Source organism: Sturnira hondurensis, unplaced genomic scaffold, assembly GCF_014824575.4.
Source record: "Sturnira hondurensis isolate 20B ecotype Veracruz unplaced genomic scaffold, ASM1482457v3 Scaffold0022179, whole genome shotgun sequence".
Taxonomy (NCBI): Eukaryota; Metazoa; Chordata; class Mammalia; order Chiroptera; family Phyllostomidae; genus Sturnira; species Sturnira hondurensis.
Window position 1 is genome coordinate 1682971 of NW_028094810.1, and position 25024 is coordinate 1707994.

The 25024-nt window shown below is 48.7% G+C and overlaps 1 protein-coding gene across 20 annotated transcripts in view; it reads left to right on the forward strand.

The window, feature by feature from the left end:
• Positions 1–1329: 1329 nt before the first annotated feature.
• The window catches only part of MAPK8IP3 (mitogen-activated protein kinase 8 interacting protein 3), a 55652-nt gene continuing 31957 nt past the window's right edge, over positions 1330–25024 (forward strand). For 17 of the 20 annotated variants that reach the window (XM_037034375.1, XM_037034380.1, XM_037034377.1 and 14 more), the window contains exons 1-4: positions 1330–1835; positions 17096–17216; positions 19656–19726; positions 20022–20113. In XM_037034375.1, the coding sequence (XP_036890270.1) occupies positions 1518–1835; positions 17096–17216; positions 19656–19726; positions 20022–20113 (602 nt within the window). In that variant the 5' untranslated portion in view covers positions 1330–1517. The other 3 variants (XM_037034392.1, XM_037034393.1, XM_037034395.1) reach the window with 3 other exon arrangements.

The window sequence follows — 25024 nt, forward strand, 5'->3', positions numbered from 1 at the left end:
AGGCATGTGCCCTGACTGGGAATCGAACTGCAATCGTCTGGTTTGCAGGCCCGCGCTCAATCCACTGAGCTACACCAGCCAGGGCAAAAGTCAGCAGTATTTTGAACAAAGTCACAAGGGTATTTTCAGTTCCTTTAGTCCCATAATCAATTCCTGTTTATTCCTATTATTTGTCTATGTCTCTACAAACCCAGTCATTCTCCAGACCCTTACAAATCCCCATTTATTTCAAAGGTATGGTCTGAAAATTTGTTTTGAGAAATTTATATTTTAGAATAAGTTAAAATCCTTTCCATTAATTACTTGTTTTGACTTTGGTCAGAATTCATACTACCTGTGGAGCCCTTAAGCTGGAATTCTTGGGTTCATGGTGTCCTCTTGCCTATGAAGGAAAAAATCCTTGGGAGTAATTTATTTTAAATTTTGTCCTAAAGTATTCCCAAGTTCCAAGGAATAGTATCTCAAGGGAAGGGAGAAGCAGCCTGGGCAAGAGTCAACCAAAACAACAGATTGCAGAATCAAACCTGCAAAAGCTGCAGATATTGTTAATTTTGAGGTTAAAAAAATAAAACCTAGAGATTTAAAATAAGTAGCTAGAAGTGGAAGAAATGAGAGTCTATCCAAATTGATAGATGATAATAAAATTATATAGGGGTAGAAATTTAAAACGTAACCAGTAACATTTATAACTCAATGGATGGGTTAGATAGGTTACACGTAGCTGAAGGGAAGCTGGGAAATCTGAAAGAGTTACACCCGATGCAGGACATCAAACAGATGGAATGAAAGAGCTCATCAGCTGCATTTTAGGATAATAGGTAACTTGCACTTAACTAGAATCCCAGAAGGGATAGTGTGGATGGTAGCCACTATGTGAAGAGAAGCTCTGAATGCTTACTGTGTTGGTCTGCGCACTACAGTGTAGTAACAGTATAATGGTAAATCATAGTACACCAGGTCAGCTCCATGGTCACATCTAAACGGTAGGGTGGGCTCACGGATGCTGGTTTAAGTCTCTAAATCGTACACAATTGACTATATATATGCTCTTGGGACATATACTAATTCACTTAAAAGTCCAGGCCAATGTCTGACAGCTGCCGGGATCACGCTAAATGTCACGGACGCTGGAAGGTGGGTAGTGCCGGTAACTGCTTGACCGGAAGCGCTCTCCCCTGCTCCCCCGAGCTTCCAGTGCAGAGGCCCGCTTTCTCCTACTGAGCGGCCCCTGCGACCCCTAGCGGCGCGGCGTCACAGGGCTGCGGCTGGAGACGACCTGCAACATTGCCTCTCCCTGGTGGGCGGGACTTCCTAGGGGCGGGACTTCCTGCCGCTGAGTGAAGGGCGCAGCATCAGCACCAGCAGCAGCAGCCCCGGCGGTGACTGAGCTCTGAGGCTTTTGCGATAGTCGCTGCGACCCAGGCGACTGGCCGCGGCCTGCGGATTCAGGGCAGCCGGGGCGGGAGAGCAGGCGCGCCGGCAGGCAGCAGGCCGCGCTGGCGGCAGCGGTGGCCGCGATGATGGAGATCCAGATGGACGAAGGCGGTGGCGTGGTGGTGTACCAGGATGACTACTGCTCCGGCTCCGTGATGTCGGAGCGGGTGTCGGGCCTGGCAGGCTCCATCTACCGCGAATTCGAGCGTCTCATCCACTGCTACGACGAGGAGGTGGTCAAGGAGCTCATGCCGCTCGTGGTTAACGTGCTGGAGAATCTGGACTCGGTGCTCAGCGAGAACCAGGAGCATGAGGTGGAACTGGAGCTGCTGCGTGAGGACAACGAGCAGCTGCTTACCCAGTACGAGCGCGAGAAGGCGCTGCGCAAGCAGGCCGAGGAGGTGCGTGGGCCGGCCGCGCTGGGGACCCGCCCGTGGACCACGTACTCCCCGCCCCGCCCGGGGACCCTGTCCCGCCAGCCCTTCCCAGCACTGCTCCCAAATTACTGGGGCCCCTAGCCCAGCCCAGGGGGTGAGCCCTGGCCATCCCCGTCCTCCGACCCTCTCGCCTGCTGCTCCAGCCTAGAGGCCAGAGCCCGTAACCACTGGGTTTCACCGGTGGAGCTTGCAGCCTAAACAGCCCCTAGTGTCGGGCCAAGCCTCCGTTTCCCCTCAGTACCCACCTCTGGTTCCAGACTTCCAGTTCTTTTTGCTTTTCTGTTTGTTTTTCGCAAACTAGACCCCAGTTGCTACCTCTTGTTGCAGCAATTCTAAACCGTCCCAGAGAAAGGATGTCTGAGATTCTTAAGGTTCTGCAGCAGAAGAGGTCAGCTGTCAGGCCTTTTCCTTGTCCCTAATCCAATGTTTTGAAGGTCTGGGACATGGATTAGTTTGATAATTGATGTAAACACATGACTAAAGCTACAGTTAGGCTGCTTCTCTGGCACCAGGTGAAGGACTCCAGGTCTCCGAGGTGATTTCTTTGCCCCATGGTTCCTTGTTAGCTTAGGTGGAAAAAGGCTGAGAAATTTCAGTCTGGCTTCTAAGGAGCTAAAAGTAAAGTTTAGAAATACTTATGTTCTAGGATACCTCCATGACCTGGGAATCACTTACTTGTGAACCAGCTAGGAGAACCATGCATTGTAGAGAATGCCACTTAACTTCATTCATTCACCATCAAATATTTGACAGGATGTGGCAGACCTGAGCAGATGAGGGATGTGTGCTCCCGTCCCGCTTTGCCTTTGTGACCTTGTGCATGTTGCCTGCCCCATCTGCATTTTGATTTTCCATCAGTCAAATGAGTCGTTTGCCCTAGGTGATCTCTAACACCTGACATTCTGTTCGTCTAGCCATTAGGTGATGCTGTTTGACGATTGGGCGGTTTCTTATTAAATGAGTTAAACTTTCCAATTAATTTGGCTGAACATAGTCTTGACTTTACCATTGACATAGAAGATTGTTTCAGTATTTTACCTTTTATTTTAACCACAGTGGTTTATGCTGTAGTTTGGTTTAAAGCATGTTTATAAAAATGAACACTGCCTTGTATCTACTTTGATTCATTTTGCTTTCATGCGTCTGTCAAGAAACTGTTGTCTACGGATTGGGCTGCCAAGCTCCACCAAAACTGATTTAAAACTCTCAAGAGGATGCAAAGGCTCATAGGATTTTAGACTTCAGAGTAGCCATAGGCATTTACAGGGGAAAGAACTGGGGCTGTGAAGTAGGGGGACTGTGCCAGCCCTGGCTGGTGTGGCTCAGTGGATTGAGCACTGATTTGCGATCCAAAGGGACTGTGCCAAGGTCACATGCCCTGGAAGAGCCAGGCCAGGACCCAGTCTCTTGACTCCTGGCCTAGGTTCTTTCCCTGTCCTGCTGCTGTGGAAGACCAGACAGCTGCACCCGCTGAGGGCTGGAGCACTGGGGCTCCCCTTACCCACCCATGAGGCTATGGTTACCTCTCTTGTGCCGGGGAGTTCCCCCCACTTCTCTGACCGATCTTGGTGGCCATTGGATGCCTAACTGAGATTGCAAGTAGGTTTGTTTTCTTTCATCAGTAGCTATGTGGTCAACATCGTGGATGAGAAGGAACTAAAAGGAGAAAACCAAGATGGATAACCATAAGGCTAAGAATCATAACCTCTAGTTTAAGATAAGTTCTACATAGATTAGGTCTCTGCCCTGCTCTTTGCAGTTCAAGTGCAACCATGAGCGAGTATGCTTCTGACCTCTCACCTCCACTCCCCTGGACTAAGAGCTGGGGGCAGTGTGCTTGTGGTTTGGAGGAAAATGCCTTCAAGGCCAAACCCCACCATTGCCCCAGCTATTAGGAGAAACTGCACAGAGTTTCCTGAGCAGAGAGCCATGAAGCAAATGCCTGGCTAGCCAGCAACACGGCTTTGATTAAATGTGATTCGATGTCCACCCTTAGACTGCAAAGTGATGTTACAACTGAAAAAAAAATCTTGTAACCATTTTGGCTTTCTAGCTCATTTATGAAACCTAGCAGGCATTCACTCTCAGTTTTGTGGAAGGGAGCACTGCTTTGTGGATTGGCCTCTTTTTTTAGGCAGGTATTGAGATCACAGATGTGTGTCCGATAGCACAAGAGCTGGCACGTCATAGGCTGCAGACATGTTCATGTTACAGAATAGCTCAGGCACACCGACCACTCTGCTCCAGAAGGCTTAGTCAGGGCTGGGTAACCTGAGCCTCCTGCAGCCTTCTGAGCAGACAGAATCTTCATGGTTTTTTTTCTTCAAAGTCTTCAGCACAGCAAACAACCTGTCCTCTGCTTCTTGCTGGTAATAACAGCAGTGAGAAATTGCAAGAATGTTCTGGTCCTAGGGTGGCTCCTTGGTCCCAGGACTGCTCACTCAATGGGAACGATGGTAACTAGAGATAGTGGAGTCCAGGGAGAGGGCCTTGGGGTCCGCCCATGAAAGCTTAAGTGCCTGCTCTGCCCTTGGGAGCCGCATACGCGGTGACCAGTCTTCCCCACTCTGGCCACAGTGGCTACCTCTGTAAAGTGAGTGGGTTGTCAGTCGTGGCAAATCACTTTCATCTTAAGTGCCAAGACCCATCACTGGCTCTTGTTTTTCTGCAGAATTGCTACGAGGCAGATGTAGCCGAGTCAGGGAGGAGCACCCTGATGGATGTTCAGGGCAGCTTTGGTTGGTAAGCACTGGACATCTTAGTCTCTCCTTGTGCGGGCTTTACCCTTGTAATTGAGACCAGAGAACCTCACTCAAGCTTGCAGAGCTAATTGGACCTATTGCTGGCTTCTGCAATTTCTACAGAGGCCTAAAGATGTCGAAAATTTTAAAAATCCAAGCTCTTTCCCATTAGAAAGAAGGTTGGAAGTGGGCAGTTGACTGGGACTGCTGGAGAGCGTGTAGATGCCCCTCAGTACTAACCCAAGGCAGCAACGAGTGGAGGGCTCCATGTGCCGTTTCCCTGGGCAGCAGAGAGCCCCCTTCCTTGCTGTGGTCAAGGACTTAGCTGATGAGAGGAAAAATGTTTGAGACGGGTGTGAGTTTAGCAGCCATCATTTGCCTTAAAATCTTCTTTGCCCTGAGGAAACTACTACTTATCACAAGCAACCCAAGTGGATGCTGTTGAAGAGGTATCTTTGTGGCCATTTGCCGATACTGCAGCATTTGGAATTGTAAAAAAAGCATCCAACTGGAGGGAAGTTTGACTCCAAACGGTCTTCTAGTTATATAAAAGTAATCCATTTCATGGAGGAGCACTCAGGTGGGGTTAGGATGGAGGTGGGGGGAAAGTCGTAATCCTACTCCACAGAGATTATCATTTTGCCTTTTTTCATAAGTGAATTGATACATTGAATCAGAAGTTTTTCTTCTTGTTGCCCACATTACACATAGTAAATCCATCACTGCTTGGACAAGGTATGTGATTCTTTTTCTGCCATGTTGTAGTATTAAGAGCAGTTTCTAAAAATTGTGTGTTTGTTTCAGATGAAGCCATTATGATTGGGTGGCCTGAGCTGCCTTTCTAGTTGCCTCCAAATGTTCGTCCAGTGTAGCTGGGCCAGAGTGACCAGAAGTACACCAAAATCTCCCCTCAAAATGGAAAAAAAAATAGGTGTACAGGAGCAAAAGAGAGGCACTCTTCAGCTAGGGCGAGCACGTAGAGAAGATACCCACTTTGGTGTGGGGGCCTCTGCCCGCCGCTGTGTCCTGTCTGCCGTGGCAGGAACCCTCTGGCGGCAGTTAGGCAGTGGGGTCAAGGACTGGTACAAGTTAGCGCTTCCAAACTGGGATTTCTAAATTAAATTTCAATATCTGGTTCTTTATTTGGAACAATTTATAGCAAGGTTGCAAAAATCATACCTTTCACCCAGATTCCCAGGTGTGAATTTTTTCCCACATTTTTCTCTATCCGTCTCTCCCTCTCACTCTGCTAAGACCTTTGGGGACTCATATGTTCCCGTGGTCCCCCCTGTTCTGAGTCGGATCCTCACTTTCTGCTTTTCATGACCTTGATGATTGTGACACCACAGGCCAGTTATTCTGTAGGATTTCGTTCAGTGTAGCTTTCACGTGACCTCAGAGGAGATTCAGGACACCCCCAGAGGTGATGTTGAGCTTGTCTAAGAATCTCTTAAATCTTTGCTGTGTACGGGGTGTGGGGGTGATACACAGGTGTGAGACGGGGTTCCTTTTCTCAAGCTCCATTCATTGCTGAGGCTGGAAGGATGATGAGGGTGAGAGGATGGCTGTGAATGCACGAAAAGATAACTACCAGAGGCCAAGCCAGGAGCACTGTCAGTGACAACACAGACTTCCCAGGCATTTGTTTCCTGTGCTCCCTTAAAAGTCAGGGTCCTGGGGCCATCCTTATCACCTCTCATATCTGGTTGCTCACTAAGTTCCAGCATTCTTTTGGCCCAATTTTTTGTTTTCATATGCCTTCTTTTTAAAATTTTTTTTAAATCCTCACCCGAGGACATTTTTTTTTATTGGTTTTAGAGAGAGAGAGGAAAAAACAGAGAGAGAAAAACATCAGTGTGAGAAAGAAACATCATTTGTTTGCCTTCCATATACTTCCAGACCAGGGATTGACGTCCGGACCAGGATCCTTTCCGGTTACGGGATGATGCTCTAACCAACTGAGCCACACCAGCCAGGGCAATATACTTTCTTTTTTTAATCTTCATTGTACCATCCTGGTTCCAGTTGCCACTGTCACATTGATCTCCCCAACCACTCTCTCCTCTCCCAAACCTTTTCTAGCCAGAGTGAGCTTCTATGGAAGCAGGTCACCCCTCCCGCTCTCGCTCATCCATTTACTCAACAAAATACCCTGAGTGCAGGCTTGGCTGCAGCATTCAGCTCCTTTCTGTCCTGGGGCAGGCACTCGGGTGGGGAGGTGTTGGAGGGGGTGCTGCCATACATAGTGATAAAATGGGGACTACTTTCAGTAGACAAAGGGACTTCCAGGAGGGGCCCCCTTCTACTTGAACCCCTGCCCCACTGCGCTCCTTTCCGCCTTCTCTGCATGCTGTTCCCACTGCCAGACCACTGGCTGGTGCCTGTGCACATCTGCACAGAGGCTGCAGCACATTTAGATGCTGGCCGCTTCAGTGAGTGAGTGCATGTGGGGAGTGAACGTTCCCATCATTCCAGCTGGCCCACCCCAGACCTTCCACACTGCCCCGACCGACCGGGGAGCAGGCCCCGCACCTGTGCCTCGCACCCCAGCATCCCCACACCTTCCTGCTTCACCAACTGTCAGTGCCCTCTGGTTCTTTTCTTCCTGATCACACTCCCCAAAGAAATGCTAGTCATGTGTGTGTGTGTGTGTGTGTGTGTGTGTGTGTGTGTGTGTGTACGAGGGGAAAGCAGCTTTCCCTGACCTCTGTGCACATTACACGGAGCTGTTCTATTTAGTTCCAGAAGGTCAGGAACTCTTCTCTGCAGTTCGAGTGTGATGCAGCTGTCTGTCCAACAACTTTCTGTGGTGATGGAAATTTCTATTTTGTGTTGTCTAATTCAGTAGCCCATGGCCACACAGGGCTATTGACACTCCAAATGTGACTCTAAGTAGTGTAAGTGTAGACAGCCACGTGTGGTTGTGGGGGCTGTCATACTGGGCATCGCAGCCAAACCCAGTCAGGCTCAGTCACTTTTATTATTATTATTATTATTATTATTTTATTGTTGTTCAATTACAGTTGTCTGTTGCATTTTCCCCCCACCCCAGCCAAACCCACCTCCTTCCCTTGCTTCTACCCCCACCTTGGTTTTGTCCGTGTGTCCTTTATAGTTGTTCCTAAACACCCCCCCCCCCCCCCGCCGTGGTTACTATCAGATTGTTCTTAATTTCAACGTCTCTGGTTACATTTTGCTTACTTTTTTCTTTTGTTGATTAGGTTCCAGTTAAAGGTGAGATCATATGGTATTTGTCCCTCACCTGGCTTATTTCACTCAGCATAATAATGCTCTCCCAATCCATCCATGCTATCGAAAAGGGTAGGAGCTCCTTCTTTCTTTCTGCTGCGTAGAATTCCATTGTGTAAATGTACCATAGTTTTTTGATTCATTCATTTACTGGTGGGCACTTTGGTTGCTTTCAGCACTTGTTTATTGTAAATTGTGGTGCAAGTCCAAGAAACACAGAGAGTCCCAATCAAGAGGAACTCAGTCACAAGGGCAGGCAGGAAACATTTCTGTTACTCAGCTTCAGGCAAGAAAGGAAGATGCTTAAAACGTGGATTGTTTTCGTTGTGTCAGTGAACATGTTCCAGAAAGAAGGGAGATCCCAAAGCAGTGGGTTTTGATACAGGAGACCAGACAGAAGAAACTATGTGAGACAAACCAAAAAAGAAAGAAAAAAGAACACCAGCTGTTTAGGAAACAGCAGAGGTGCTAAAATCCTTGAAAGGCTGAGAAGAGGTCTGGTGGGAAATCCCAGAACCCAGAAATTGTCTGGTGCTTATGACCCAGAATTAAATCTTTGGCTTCCTTTTCTTTTCTCTCTTTCTTGAAAACAACTTTATTCAGGTCAGCTCACTAAACTGTACATGTCTGAAGTGTGCAATTTGGTGAGTTTTGACACATCGGCACCCAGAGACCACCCCCACAGTTAAGACACTGACGATCGTCACCACCCCCACAGGTTCCTCATGCCCATTCAGAGCCTCTCTTCTCCCTGCCTTTCCTGCCCCCGGTAATCACCTGCCTGCTTTCTGCCACTGTGGAATAATTTGCATTTTTTAGAACTTTATATGACTGGAATCATGTAGTGTATATTTTTTTCGTTCTTCTGGCCTCTTTGAGTCAGCAGAATGATGCTGACATTCATCTGGGCGGCTCCTAGTTATCCTCTTATTCATTCCTTTGGAGCTGAGAGGTACCCCAGTGGGTGGGCGTTTGTCCGTCCCATACCCCAAGGCACTTCGGGATGACTTGTTCTGGAGAGGCTAAAACTGGTTGGTGGCCTGCCTCAGGACTTTGGCGTCCTAAGAAAGAACCCTTATTACCCCCAAGGAAGTGAGATATTTGCTAAGACACTAAGAGTCTGCATAGGCTCAGTGCGGACCACCTCTGATGGGCAAGAGATTTGGGAAATGCCAAGTTAAGTGGTACAGGGGAGATGAGGGCTAGGAGATTTAAATTCGGATTATCAGCAGTGATGTATTCAAAGGGGTGCCTTTCATTGAAGTTTCCTAGGTGTACCTACCCAGCTCTTGGGTTCTCCATGCTCTCTGAGTGCTGTTCCTGCTCCGCTTCGCGTCGGATTCCTGTCCCCCGACCTTCCCCACACCAGCCTTTTTACCACTTCTCTCTTCTTGGGAAACAAATACCCAGATCAGGGCCAAAGCCCCTGGGTGCTTGCTTGTGCATGTGGCTGTGGGCCTGTCTCAAGTTTACAGTGTTCAGTTCTGGACAAGAGCCTTTGCAGAAAGGCACACTACGGGCTTCCTTGGCGTGTCTCCTGTTAAACTGTACAAGAAGCCAGTATAAACTACTAAGATTGCTTTGGAGAATATGGTTTACTTGGGGGACCTGGCCCGCAACCCAGGCATGTGCTCTGACTGGGAATTGAACTGGCCACCCTTTGGTTCACAGGCTGGTGCTCACTCCACTGAGCCACACCAGCCAGGACTTACAGTTTCAGTTTTATCTTTCTTTTTCTTATTTCCCCATGTACCAAACATAATATATATGCTATGTTTAATATATAAAGTATATGTATTTAATATATAGTATATACATAAGTATATAATATATAAATATTTTATATATTTATACATACATTTTTTCTGTCTTACTAATTCTTGGAAATTGGTGTGAGTTAACCCAGTGCCATTGGCTGGGATTCTTATTAGGCAGATGCTGAACCAGCGTCACTTTAACATAACGTGAGGAACCTTTGCCTTTTTTTACAAATTCAACCAGGTTCTTGGATTTCTGCCTGTTGGCCTGGTCTCTCAGACATGCGTCTAGTGAGTCTAATACTTGACTACAGAAATGCTCTTCCTGCGTGTTACCCAGCAGGCCTTGGGGACAGCTCATGTAGTTCCAGGGCCCCCACACTTGTGTCCTCCTCCACAAGGATTCTAGATCTAAATGGTGGCAGGTGTGAGAAATGGAAAAAAGAAGCCGTAAGGAGCACCTGTGGCTTGAGGGCCAAGGAGTTCAGCCCTCGGTAAATGTTTGATCGTGTCAGGAATCACTGTCAGTCCCGGAAACTGGCCATCAGGAGAGGGGCGTCTCCTCTGGGCACAGAGCCTACACCGAGCATCCCAAGTGTTTACCACTCTGCCTGCCCTGTCATAAAAGACCCCCCAAAAGCATTTTCCTTCTGGAAATTCACTCTGCACCCTCAGTCCCAGGAAGGAATTAAATGATCAATAATGCAAAAGAAGGAGAGGGGTCTTTATCTTTTTTAAAATTTTATTTTTTTTTATTTTTAGAGAGAGAGGAAAGGAAGGAGAGAAACTTCAATCAGTTGCCCCTCTCACGTCCCCAACTGGGGGGCCTGGCTTACAACCCAGGCACATGCCCCGGCCAGGAATGAACCAGCGACCTTCCGGTTTGTGGAATGATGCCCAACCCACTGAGCCCAAAGGAACAAGTCTTTGATTCCTGTTGGGTTCATTTCTAATAAGCCAGAGTTGAGTTCTTTCCTGTGTGTGACCCTGGCCTAAGGGACATCTAAGAGGGAAGAATTAAATTTAATGTGATAATTTACTTTGCTATGAAATAACCTTGAGTTAGAAAAGTCGCCCACACTCTAATGATCACGTTCCCGGAGAGTGTTTACCTAGTGAGTTCTCTTGCGTTCTGGAAATTCGGAACACGGGCTTCTGTTGTCATAACTTTATAGTTGACATGGAAAGTCAGTTTCTTAACTTTGCTTCTATGTCTAAAATGGGAAGAATGGTCTTGTCCCCTGCAATACTGAGAAAAGCTTCCTTGGAATCCTAGATTTGGGAAGAGCCCACACTCAGGGTATTTCAGTTTGTATCTTGAATTCACCATAAAGAAAATTCAGAAAATCAAGGTTGAACTGAATTTTAAAGTAGCACTTTATTAATGAGGAGGGGGAAGGAATTATATCTTAAAAACAAATCTACAAAGGGACTCCCGGGTATACTGGTCTTTCGAGGTCGGAATTAGGTGTTTCACATTTAGGTGTTAAGGCAAAGTCGTGCCAGTGGGTTTACAATTGTGTGGTTGCTTGTGGGGGTGACTTTGCCTACAAGTCCCCCCGTCCGCCACGGATGAAAGTAATCTACCAAGACATGATCTGCTTGGGGAGGAGAGGTGGCCAATCTCTCAGAGGAGAAAGGCCAGGAGCCCCTTCCTCAATGGCTTTTACTGGGTTGTAATACACAGGAATCCAGGCGGCAAGGATCAAACAGTCGATAACATTTCAAAGAAATCTGAGGGCTTAGTCTGAGTCAGTGTCTGTCAGGAAAGGGGGTTGCAAAACTTTGGGACACATACTCATTTCCTGCTTGGACACTTACCATATGAATGAAAGTACTCTCTGCAAAGCAGGTTTCATAGGACTTTACAAATTCTTTCTTATACCTGATCACCCCGGATCCTCCTCTAGCCGGCAAAGGGCTGCACTGCCTCCTTAACCATCACAGGTTTTCAGGCTTAAGTGGATTAGAGCCAGGAAGTGCTTCTCCCAGACAGAAATGGGGCCTCGGGCTATGTCAGAATAGCTGGGGGCCGAGGGTCCATCACTCCCTCTTTGTTGCAGCCACCCCCCCCCAGTCCTTCCTTGATGGCCTCCCAAGTGACCTGTGTCTGGCTTAGGTTGCCCCTCCTCTGAGGAGTCGTACCCGTCATGACTAACTGCTTTGGGGGCAGGGGAATGAAGCAGAGGCAGCGTTTGCTGCCAGAGACTGGCTTTGTGTCCTTGTGGCTCGCATTCCGGAGGTTGCTCACTCATCCTTAGCCATGGGGGGCAGTTACAACTCCTGAAACTAGGTAGAGAGGTTCCCAACAGTTGCTGTCACTGCTTTTTGGGGGCACTTAAAGGTTTGTCTTAAAAGTCACCTTAAACATCCGTGGGTTTTCATGTACAACTTGACTTTTGAATAGACTTGGTTAGACAGATGATAATTCCAAATAAACTCAAATCCGTAGTATATGTAAGGGAGAGAGAGAGGAAGAGAAACATCGATGTGAGAGAGAGGAAACATTGATGGGTTGCCTCTGGTACGCACCCCAACCGGTGCCAAACCAGCAACCTATGCGTGTGCCCTGACCAGGAATCGAACAGACATTTCGCTTTTTAGGATGAAGCCCCACTAGCCGAGCTGCACCAGTCCAGACGAGACATACTTATAATCCAGTGAGCACTGTGCAGACCGGCTCAACCTGAGTGCTGGGGTTACATTTTTATTCTCAGTTCCATTCATGATTTGTTGTAGTCAGCTTCTACCTTTTTTTTTTACTTTTCTTACAGAAGACTTCTGTAATAGACTTAACATTTTTAAAAAATATATTTTATTGATTATACCATTACAGTTGTTCTATTCCCCCCCCTTTATTCCCCTCCACCCGCACACTCCCTCACCCANATGCCTCCATCTTGGCGGAAGTCCCTTAATAGACTTAACTTAGTTTCTACCCTACACTGTCCCTGACTGATAAAAGTTCTTGATTGTTTTAAATCTAAAGTAAGTGATCTGTAAATAAAAATATTTTTTTCTTTGAAAACACCTTTTGAATTTTTCTCACTTTAATCCAGTTTAAGAATCCCCTAATGACACTGCTCCCCACCTGCCCCAGCTCCCTCCCTTGGGTTGGAAGAGAACTTTGATTTGCAACTTTGTTTCCTCTTCTACTCATTTAACACCAGTGCAAAGCTTCTGCTTTATATTCGGCCCCATCCACTCCTCTTCACTTGTCAAGATAATTTTTACTTCATCTCAAGTCAAGCCCTGAGCATGGCCTCATAAGAAGCAAGAATTAAGTACATGTTTAGTCTTGGCCAGGCACTGCTCCCTCACATCAGTTATTCCTCATAATACTTGAGGATTGCGTATCCCATACAGTCAAATGGCTAGCTTCCATTTTTGCTAACTTCAATTACCTTAATGACATTGAAATGTTTTTTTTCAAGAGGGGAAGAAAGAGGAGGATTTCGTTTAAGCTGTAGAGCATCATGTTGTGTCGGTAACATTTTCTTAAACCCAGAGCCCCTACTGGTCCCTCGCCATCGGCCCTGGAAAGGTTCCGCAGTCCTCTGAGACAGGGAGGGTCTCACACTGGACAGTGGTGGTCCTCACCCAGCTCGGTCGCCCCTGGAGCCCGGCAGGGAGGGTGAGGCCGGCCAAGGTCAGGGTCCTCTTGAGTCTGCTGGTAGTGCCCTGTGGGTTTCTTGGGGCTTTTTGATCATGTAGGGCTTGTGCCCTGTGAGCACGCATACCCCTTGTCAGCTGGTGGTGCCTGGAGGATGGAAAGGATGTTAGTCCCTAAGGTCTGAGCATTCCTGCCCCAGGGGACCACCTCTGGCACCAGGATTCCATGTGACCAGGGAACCACAAGCATCCTGTGTGTCAAGCCACCCTCATTGGATCCATCTCCCTGCCTCTGCTGTGTCTTTGCCTTTGGCCTTGAGGCTGTCCATGTATGTGCACAGAGGATATAGATGTTATCTCTCTAGGTCAATGTCTCTGTATTTCCTGATGCTGAAAGGCCTTAAAATACCATAGTCAGAGGATTTCGGCATGTGACCTGGTTTGGGGCCAACTTCATCAGGAATATATAGGCATGTGGATTTGTTGGCATGACAAGACTTTTTGGCATTGTCGCCTATGTTGGATTTTAATGATCACTTATCTGGATAGATTTAGAAAAGTCTGTCTGGCCCTGACTGGTGTGGCTCAGTGGATTGGGCGCCAACCTGTGTGAACCAAAGGGTTGCTGGTTCGATTCCCAGTCAGGGCACATGCCTGGGTTGCAGGCCAGGCCCCCAGTAGGGGGCGCACAAAAGGCAAGCACACATTGATGCTTCTCTCCCTCTTTTTCTCCCTCCTTTCTCCTTTGTCTAAAAATAAAATAAGTAAAATATTTGTAAAAGTTTGTCTGACCTTAAGAAACTGGAGGTGGGTTTTCTTACATTGTCTTTAGTTTGAAAATCTTTTCAGCTGACTCCCAAATATCAAATACAGGTAATATGATGAAATATAGATGGGAAAAACTTCTAGTGAAATGACAGTAGCACGAAAGAACCCTTTTCTTTGTATAAAAGCTCCTTGAGGTAGGACAGTGATTGCTTTGAAAAAAAATTTTTTTTTAATATTTTATTCATTTCTCTTTAGAGGGGAAGGGAAGGAGAGAGGAAGAGAAACATCAATGTATGGTTGCTTCTTGTGCATCCCCTGCTGGGAACTGGCCTGCAAGCCAAGCATGTGCCCTGACTGGGAATCGAACTGTGATTATCTGGTTCACAGGCCCGCGCTCAATCCACTGAGCTACACCAGCCAGGGCTTGAAAAATTTTCCATCTCCCAGCTTCAGCTGCCCCATCACAGTTCTTCACTGGCTCAGGATGGGTTTCCACCTCGTCCAGCGTCTAGCCTTGAGCATTTGTGATCAGAAATAGGGACCTCTTCCCAACGACCACAGAACTAGTGCTTTCTGATGGGCTATTCAAAAGGAAACTTCAAGAGGGTGAATACGTATCCACTGTTAAAAGATGTAACACTGCAGGCCTTTGGTACTGGCTCAGAAATAGATTGAAATATATTTAGAATTTAGCATATGATAAAGGTAGCATTTCCAAACAATGAGGAAAAGATAACTCCTTAAATAAGTAAACAGTTCAGAAGTAAGTAAACTTCTATGTACACGCACACCAACTGCATCCCGGGGAAAGTACTTGCAGCACGTGGGACTGGCGAAGTTGTGAGTAGGTGTAGAATAAAGGTTCTTACAAATCATTAAGGAAAATATGGCCCTGGCTGGCGTAGCTCAGTGGATTGAGCTCGGGCCTGCAAATCAAAGGATTGTGGTTCGATTCCCAGTCAGGGCACATGCCTGGCTTGCAGGCCAGTTCCCAGCAGGGGATGCATGAGAGGCAACCATACATTGATATTTCTCTCCCTCTCTCCTTCCTTTCCCCTCTAAAGATAAATAAGTGAAATCTTAAAAAAAAAGAAAAATATGAACATTGGTGGTAAATGGCCCAAAGGACATATGAGCTGTTCATAAAAGAAGTGATATATGTCAGGTCCTCAGATAACACCCTTTTGTTCAAGGTCATTTTGTTATGATATTGATAAAATGTCGTAGGAACTTAACTCTTGTTTAGATCAGTTAGCCTATGGTAAAATGCCTTCGTTATAAGTTATTTCACTTGAAGTCGCAGAGGCTGTCGACATTTATGTGAGAAATTACTATATATTACCAATACATTTATGAAAAATAGTTACCAGCAATCAAGGAACTGAATTATGCTAGGCCATTTCCCTACCTGTGAGAGGGGCAGCCGTGTTGTTAAGCTGTATGGAGAGGTGGTGAGAGCTCTGGGGGAGGGGACCACCCCCGTGCAGGGCACAGGAGTTGGGACACCTACCCATCTAAAGAGTCATCAGCAGTGCGCAGCCTCGGCCTCGGATAGTAGGGAGTCGCTGGGCAGATACATAGCAGTCATGGTAATAACAGACGTTATAAAGAACCGTAGGCCATCAACTGAATAAACTGTGGTTCACGTACAGGGGGAACACACAGCTATTAAAAATGGAAGTGGCAGAATCTGTTTCTTCATGTAGAAAGATGCTCCAGTTTAAATAAATGAATAAATCGGACACGAAACACTGCAAAATGATCGCAGTCTGCCCCACACACTCATACACTCACTCACACACACAAACTTGCCCAATTTTAACTGACTGGATGGTAGAATTACGGTTTTTAAGAAATACTCTCCTTTTTAACTTAACATTCTCATGATTTTTCTACAAAAGCATATGTTTATACCATTCTTTTGAGTTTATTTGAGTAATAGGGATTAACATTGCCCAGTTTAAAACATATCCTTACCCATCCATCGAGAGCACTTGTTCTCTTACATACGTTGGTTACAACCACGGTCATTCAAAACCACTGATTTCTCCTGGCTGGGAGGCATTTTCTCTTTATTCATGTTACTTAAATTACGTGTGATGTCACTGATACAGACTTTCTTCCTGAAGCCAAGTCTCCCCTTGCCCACCCTCCTCTGGGATTTCCACCCTCTCAGTCCCAGCCCAGAGTGAGTCATCCTTCGACGGGAGCCACCCCTGCCCTGCAGCGGTTTTTAGCACAATGACCTTCAAACTCTGCTGTCAGAGGAAGTGTCTCCAGGGCCCAGTGTCAGGGTGGGGGGCTGGGTGCAGGTATTAGGGGAAACGCAGGTGTGGCCTACCCAAGTTAATGGACCTTTCTAGATACCCTAGACCTAAAATCAGTGATGTGTCTTACTGCCATCTGAGAAACTCTCCGTCTTAACCCAGCTGATACTAGTTCTCAGTACAAATGAAATTTCTCAATAGTAGTATTTTTTTCTGTACTGTAATATTGAGGTGTTAACAGCTCCCCCTTGAGGCTGTCACAGGAGTTGTAGCTGGTGGCATCCGTGTGGCCGCCAGTGCCCATCCCTGCCCCCACCAGAGGGCCTGGCTTCACAAGCTGCTTCAGTGTGAAGCTAGGTCTCCTCCTATGACCTTTCAAGAGTTTCTTTTATTTTTCAAAGAGCTTTCTTTTCACTTGGCTTGGTAATTTTGCTCAGAAACTTAGCACAAGGACCAGCTACATAATTTGTGGGGCCCAGTGCAAAAATAGAAATGCAGGGTGCCTTGTTAAAAATTTACTGAGTTCCAAAATTAAAGCAAGAGTGGGGCATTCTGAATTCTGGGCCTCCTGTGTCTTCCCAGATGGCTGGTTACAAGGTTACAGAGTCAGTCACTACTCTTGCCCCTGTGGTCTAGGTCAGGGTTTGCCTGAAGAGGGTGACAGGCAATGTGACGTAAAGGGAAGCAGGTTTTAGGTCGGGAAGCCCTGCATTCTGGCCCGAGCTTGGGCTTTCGCTTCGGTCCTTGAAGCCTGTGACCCTTCTGAGAGGGGCTGCCGCCGCCTGACCACCCCACGTTCGTGACACCAGCTCTTTCCCTTCCATATGCAGAAGTTCATTGAGTTTGAAGATGCCTTGGAACAAGAGAAGAAAGAGCTACAAATCCAGGTGGAACACTATGAGTTTCAGACCCGCCAGTTGGAACTGAAGGCCAAAAACTATGCAGATCAGAGTAAGTAGCAGCCTGAGGGTTGAAATCACATTGTTTGTTGTTTTCCGACCTGCCCCAGCTGGGCAGGATGTGGACAGCCTGTGATAAACAGAGTGAGAAAACCCAGTGATAGCCTGATGTTATTTTCTCTGGGATTTCTTCAACCATTACACTGCTGTGTATTTCTGTAATCAGCCTCCAGTTCTTCGTGGAAATACAGTAAATAATTAAGGCTCCTTTGGTGGTGAGGCACTTTTGCACATACTTCTGTCTGACCCCAGATCACAGGTCTGTGACCCTCATGTGGTCCTTTGGGACAAAGCTCCCCAGCTGCCTACCCGCCCTGCAAGGCTCTTGTCTGCACCCCACTGAGGAAAGATTGCTGTTTTGTGACCTGGAAGTTGGGCTTGATGATGCAGCCCCTGGAGTGACAGTTCCTCAGACCTGATTAAGGTCCCTGTAGGTTCCTTCCTCCTTCTTGCAAGGAGAGGGGAAGAAAGGGGCTTCTGATTACTCTTGGGAGAAGAAGTGTTCTTTTCAGAAGTCTTTGTCAAAATTGTACTGTCAAAGTTAAGATAACTTGTATGATTTCAGTTTCTGTAGTTAGAGGTTTTGATGATGGAGAGACCTAGTTTGCTGCTTTGCCTAGTTCCCTTGGATGGCGGGAGCTTTCATTTCCCTGAAAACTTAAGATAAAATTGGGGAGAAAAATGGTTGGATGTGTTGGGTCTATCCCTGTCCCAAACTGAACTTAAAGGCCAGTACCCCACAGGGTGGTGGTGAGTTCTGGGCAACCACCGGGCCATTGGCTGCATGTGTGTACAAACACACCCATGTTTGCATGCCTGTGTTTGCACACTGGACGCGAAGGAAAGGCCCAGCTTAGGCATGCACAGGTAAACCCTTTCTGTAACCACACAGACTCCTTAACATTCAATTTGCTTAGAGTACCTTTCATAGTGAAACCTTTTCAGCTCTTCTTAGAAGGAAAACCGTAAGCACCAAATTACAGATTGAAGTCGATCACTTGGTCAGTGCCAGGAGTGGGAGCCAGAGGGGAGAGGAGGCTGAGCCTCCGGGCAGCTGTCTGTACACCTGCCCCCGCAGAGAGGTCAACAGAGGTCGTGGGACTCGGACCCCGAAGTCCCGTCCGGGGACTCATGCACAGACAGCCAGCCCCTCCCAAGGCTGGAGCAGCGGCCGGGGTGAGGCCTTCCTCTGGCAGCGAGTTCTGTGTGTGCACGTGCCAGAATCTGTAGGCACTTCGAGCTCTTCCAGGGATGACCGAGCTGTTACTCTGCTTTGTGCAAATACCTGTTGCTCCTCAAAGTTTGGTCCTCTGACCGCAGTGTCAGCATCACCTGGAGTGTTAGAAATGCAGGCTCTGAGGCCCTACCTGTTGGTAGGGAATGACCTCGGCAGTGTAGCCTTCAAGGACACTGCTGGGAAAGCTGCACCAGGAACCGTGGGACAGGAGAGCTTAGGGACCAAGTGGGGTGCTGAGTAGTGTCGCTGTTCAATCAGTTTACAGCAGTAACCAGAACGTGGGGCAGATGGAGAGGCTCAGGACTGGCAGAGGACAGATGGACAGGCCTCACTCACCCTGTCGCTGAGGACAGGGCCTGTGCTGGGAGGACTGCCACATGAGTTCTGGGCCCATGACTGTCATGTGTTCCATCCCTGGCTCTGCATATCAGCTGTCCCCTTGGTGGGACTATAAGGACAGAGTTGCAGTTTGAACAAAGGACCACAGACGGAAGGTTTTTGAGTCCAGCAGCATGCTTGCCCTGTTGGTGAGGTGTAGGGGTGTGGTCACCAGCTATCGAGGTAGCTTCCCCTCAGAGCAGTCAGGCGGCAGAACCCATGCAGGCCAGAGGGGACCATCCTGTGTGTCACAGGGACTGCCAAGGTAGGGGGGACGCAGCTGCCAGCCTGCAGGTAGTATAGTCATGTCTTGGTTTTTTTAGCCCTTGGTGCACCCATGTAAGGGACACCTGTGTGTCTGTCATGTGTCTCAGGTGTGGGTACGCTTTGGCTCTTTACCATACCTTAGAGGTTACTCACTTATGAATTGTGCCTTTCTCCACAGCCACTTGCTCACTTCTGGTCTACACTTCATACAACCTGTGAGTTTTGCCTGCATCTCTGAAGCTGCTAGCTAACTTCAGCTTAGGTAGTCATGCTTTGTGTGTTTCACTTGTCCTGTCCCTTTTTGTAGCAGAAAATAGCTTCAGATAACGCGGCACACAAACTATGCACACCCTAGACCAAGTCAGAATTTGCATTCTAGCATCCCAAGGGCGTTCTCTCCTGCTGATAGCAACCTCTAAGCTTCAGATGCTGCAGTGGTCTGCACCAGGCTTGTCCTGGAACCCTCCACCCCCCACCCAGGAAGCCTAGAGCAGGGTGGAATTGTGAGAGCTGGGTTGTGTGGTTGACAAACAGCTGTTTGTTTTTCAGTTTCCCGGTTGGAGGAGCGGGAATCAGAGATGAAGAAGGAGTACAACGCTTTGCACCAGCGACACACAGAGGTAGGTGCCCAGCCATGACCTCTAGCCCACACAGGCCACACCTGGAGTGAAATCACAAGGAAGCAGCCACTGGGGTGGCCGCTGACCTGGGGTTGCCTCCTTGGCTTTTCTGTTCTGGTGTTCTACTGCCAAGCCGGTAAGCTGTCAGCCTCGCACTGGTCGGGCTCCATTTTGCTGAGCTCTGTCATCATTTCCACCAGAGCACAGCAAGTTGAGGACATTGTAAGTTAAACAGGGGTTGCAGACAGGCCTTGGGCAGCAGGCATTACTCACACAGAGGTGTCCTTCTCCACAGATGATACAGACCTACGTGGAGCACATCGAGAGGTCCAAGATGCAGCAAGTTGGGGGAAACAGCCAGACTGACAGCAGCCTGCCCGGGCGAAGGTAGGCAGGGCCAGAGCCTGCAGGGCCCAGTGGTGCCTTGTCGCAGAGGAGGCCAGAGAGCTGCATCCTCCTGACTGGGGAAGAGGGGTGTCTGGTTGGAGTGTGTGGCTGAAGCCACGAATGTGTGCTGAGATTTTCCCAGGCACTAGAGTAGGGGTGAGGGGACATGGGTGGACCCCTGCCGGCCTGCGTGCCGTCACCAATGCCCAGGGGAGACTGTGGACAGGTGATCCTAATACTTGCAGATTCCGTTTTTGTGAATTCGTCTACTCACTAAAATTTATTTGTAGTCTCAGAATCAAGACTTGCAGTGCTTTTAAGTCATTTACAGACACGCGCAGGGCGGTGAAAAGTTTGAGTCACCCAATATACATGATGCCCATTAAGGTCAAACAAGGTTCCGATTCCTGCTTGTCCCAGCCTCATGAAGAGATGCCCAGAGGATGGAGATGGAGGGTGGTACAGTGTTGTGCAAGTCTCGTTCGGTGGCCCCAGCATTCGAGAGCTGCTCTCCTGCTGCAGGGCAGATAGTGCCGGTGCCGGCAGGTTGAGAGTCCCTGGCTTGTCTGAGCTCAGGAGCTCAGTGCTAGTTTATCAGAGGAGTGGGGAGAAACCTGCAGAGGCCAGGCTCCTTCTCCATCTTCCGTATTCCTGGGTCAGATAAACCCAGACCACAGTCCCCAAGGGAGCAGATTGTCAGAGATCTCCAGGGTGTTGCCAGCTTCAGGGAGTTGGCCCATGAGCAACCAGAGTTGTTGACCGGGGCTAGGGAGGTTGGTACCAATGTTCTAAGTCTCCATCAGGTGGGATGATGGACTGAGGTGGGCATCCCAGGCCCCACAGATTGCGGTCAGCCACGGACCCATTTCTAGCTGTGACCCCGCATTCCTGCAGGCTAATCCTCACAGCTTCTAGTCAGGTCACATGTAGGCCTTGTTGGCTAGAGAAGTTTTTTTTGTCCTGCATCCTCATGGGGCTGTATCTGTAAGCAATTAGACTCAGATCCTTCCTCGTGGGCATCCTCAGTTATTCTGTGGGTCACTGTGGGCAAAGCTATTGCTGTACTGAAGTCTTCAAATGTGAAAACAGAAACGTGCACTTTGGGACTTCCAGTCAAGATGGCAGCACAGGCAGACATGCCTCACCTCTTTGCACAACTGCAACAAAATTACAACTAAAGTACAGACCAACCATTCCTCAGAACTGACAGAAATTGAGTTGAATGAAGGTCTGACAACTATGGAATTAAAGAAACCGCATCCATCCAGACTGGTAGGAGGGGCGCAGGCGCAGAACAGGCTGGTCCCTCATCCATGTGTGGTGACTAAAAAATTGAGAGGAGTATCCTGGGAGCGAGTAGTCTTAGTGCCACGCCAGGCCCCCAGCGCATGGTTCCAGTGCCAGGAAAATAAGTTCCCATGATCTCTGACTGCAAAAACCAGTGGGGACTGAGTTGGCAGAAGAAAGTGCTGGAGCCCCAGGCAGTTCTTAAAGAACCCACACACAGACTCACCTACTCAGACTAACTTCCTCTGGGCTTCAGTGCTGGAGAGGAAGCTTGAAGGGCAGCAGTGGTGTGCAAGGGGAGGCTGAGGTGTCTGGCATCAAGATGAGCAGAGGCCATTGTCTCTTTTCTGGGCCCTCCCCCCACAGAGTCTGCAGACTGATGCCATGTCTAAGATTCCATCAACCTGGCTAATACTGTTTGACCTGCCTTGGAGATCTTCAGAGACCCCACCCCATCCAAGCTGCTTTTCCATATGAATGGGTGCTTCACAACTTCCTAAATCCTCTCAAGCAACAGCTGGCCTCAGTGAGCCCCAGGCCTGGAACTAGCAGCCCAGAGTCACAGCCTGACTTTGCCTGGGAATCTCCAAGCCCAGCACAAGTAGCAACCATCTCAGATTGCTTTACAGCTCAGGCAGGGTGCCCTGGGAAAGATACAAGTCGGGGCTGATCTTGCCCTGCACTATCCGGGAAACCCCAGGGCCAGCACACCCAGTGGACAGCAACAGACCCTGTAAGAGCACCCCACCCCTGCCCCTGCACAGCTGATCCTCCACGGAGGGCAGAGGTTGGTGGTCAGTGGTCACAGCCAGTCCTTGCTGCTGACTGGCCTGGGTAGATTCCTCCCACTGATCTGCCAACGGCAACCAAGGCTCAACTACAAGAGGAGGGTGTACTCAGCCCACACCAAGGCTGCATCTCAAGCACCCAGCTTTGGTGATGGGAAGCTGGGTCACTGGACCCTACAGGACACCTACTACATTAGGCCCCACTAGCAAGACACAGAGTAGAAGCAGCTCCTCCGCCTAATACACAGAAACAAGCACAGGGAGGCTGCCAAAGTGAGGAGACAAAGAAACATGGCCCAAATGAAAGGACAGATCAAAACTCTAGAAAAGTAAACAAAATTAAGATAAACCATCTATCAGATGCAGTTCCAAACACTGGTTATTAGGATGCTCAAGGAAATTAGGACCTCAGCAGCATAAAAAAGATCCAGTCAGAAATGAAGGAAATACCAATTGAAATAAAGAATAATTTATAGGGAAACAACAGCAGAGTAGGTGAAGCCAAGAATCAAATCAATGATTTTGAACATAAGGAAGCAAAAAACAAGCAATCAGAACAAGGAGAAAAGAGAATCCAAAGAAATGAGGTTAGTGTAAGCAGTCTGTGGGACAACTTTAAGCGATACAACATTCTCTTCATAGGGGTGCCAGAAGAAGAGAAAGAGCAAGAAATTGAAAATCTGTTTGAAAAAAAATAATGAAAGAAAACTTCCCTAATCTGGTGAAGGAAATAGACATGCAAGTCCAGGAAGCACAGAGAGTCCCAAACAAGATTGATGCAAAGAAGCCCACTCCAAGACACATCATAATTAAAATGCCAAAGGTTAAAGATACAGAGATGGGAGGTGGGTGTAGGAGAACTCAGAGGTGAGGGATTAAGAAGTACAAATAGGCAGTCACAGAATAGCCACGGGGATGTAAAGTACAGCATAGGAAATGGAGCAGCCGAAGGACTTACAGGCATGACCTGTGGACATGAAAAAGTGTAGGCGGAATGCCTGAGGGTTGGGGTGCTGGGTGGAGGGGAACAAAGAGGAGAAAATCAGGACAACTGTAATAGCATAATCAGTAACATGTAATTTAAAAAAGAAAAAATAAGGAATATGTACTGTGTATGCAAAGGCTGAGCAGGGCCCAGGAAGGGGGCGGGACAGGGGAGGAGTGGCAACTTGCAGCTGCCCATGGGGAGTAGGGCCCACAGGTACTGTGGGCGGTCCTGCTGAAAACGCCCCTGCCCTTGGGCATGGGAGCCGTACCCTAGCCAGCCTTGAGGCCTGTGAGAACTGGGGTGTGGAACAAAGACTGTTAAACTACAGAATTCTGCAGGAATTATTCCTGTATCAAGTATATGTGAAAGTGGGGAATACAGATCTCCAAGCTACCATTTCATGGCTTTGGACATTTTCTCCTGAGCACCCTGTGAAACCTCACTCTTGGTACTCATAAGTGGGTGAGGGAATTCCGAAAACACTGCCTTGGAATGCTATCCTGGAATCAGGGGTCTTCGTGTTGTGTGGCGGGAAGCTAGGCAGGGCAGTCTGAGCCGGGGCATCTCTGGTGGGTGCTGGGCCCTGCCTGGGCCAGTTCTCAAGCTGCAGCATTCTAGAGCCCTGAGGCCGTTTCCCCACCAGCTTTCTTCAAGGCAGGAGCCCCTTGAAGGTCACTGGGGCAGTATTGGGCCCAGGGAGAGGGGTGCAGTTTTCTTGGGAGCCAAGGAGGTATGACCTCAACTCAGGACTTAGAGGCCATGAGCATTCAGGGTCCTAAGTCACAGTGGTCAGCACTCTGGGCTGCAGGGTTTGCTACAAGAAAGAGATGCCCTCAGAACCTTAGGATGTAGGCTCAGCCAAAAGCAGAAGCTGCCCGTACTCCATGGCTGGGTCCTGAGGGTCCTAGTCTTCATCAGGAGCCGAATCCGACCTCTGATTCCTCCTCTGCGTGGAAGAGGCGCTGTGACTGCAGGATGGGCTGTGCTTTCTGTGGCAGTCCCCGTGTGTGGTGGAGGCAGGACCGTGTCTGGGAACCTGCCTGACGAGTATTCGTCCTGTGGCAGAGCTGGGACGAGTGCAGCCTTGGCCCCTCCAGTGTGCTTGCCTCTCAGAGTTATGCTTCAGCCCCCGTGGCAGGCAGGCCTGTGGGAAGCCAGCATCTTCTTTCCCCAGAGAAGCCCCTGGCCCCATGGCAGGCACTGTCTTTGTGGTCATGACTCCTGGACCTACATGAGTTGGCTCACAGGGTCCCCTCTGAGACCCCTCAGCAGCTCTTGAAGACTCTGTGTTGGACCTCCTCCTCCCCAGGGAGTTAGGACAGGCTGCTTGTAAGAAATCCGCCAACCTGCTTCATGAGGGATGGGGTCTGCGAGTCTTTTCTCTCCATGCCAGCGGGGCCTGTGGAGCCCAGAGTAGAGAGCAGTGCCCGTGGTAGGGTGGTAACAGGCAGGGGCTTTCTCCACACCAAGCCGTGGCCCCCAGGAGCTCCTTCACTTGTAAAGCAAGCCCCCTGGCTGTCCAGGAGAGGCTGGGGCTCTGGTCCAGGTTTCTGCGAGCCTGGCCTCCCAATCTGATCTTGCCGGAAAGGGATGCCTGGGGCCCAGGTGTGTGCACCGTGTCTGGTGTTGCCATCATCTCCAGGCCCTCGGTGCTCTCTGTTAATAGACCTTCCCAATCCAGAGTTGCCACCTTGTCAGAGAGATGCCTGCTGGAGGAAGAAGGTGCCTGGGGCTGCCAGCCACAGTCCTCGTGAAGGAGGTCCACAGCTGAAAGAGAAGCGTGCTCCTGTGGGGTAGTGGCTGGAGCAGCACTAGTTTGGGAAGCAGGGCACAGGAAATAGGGGTGGG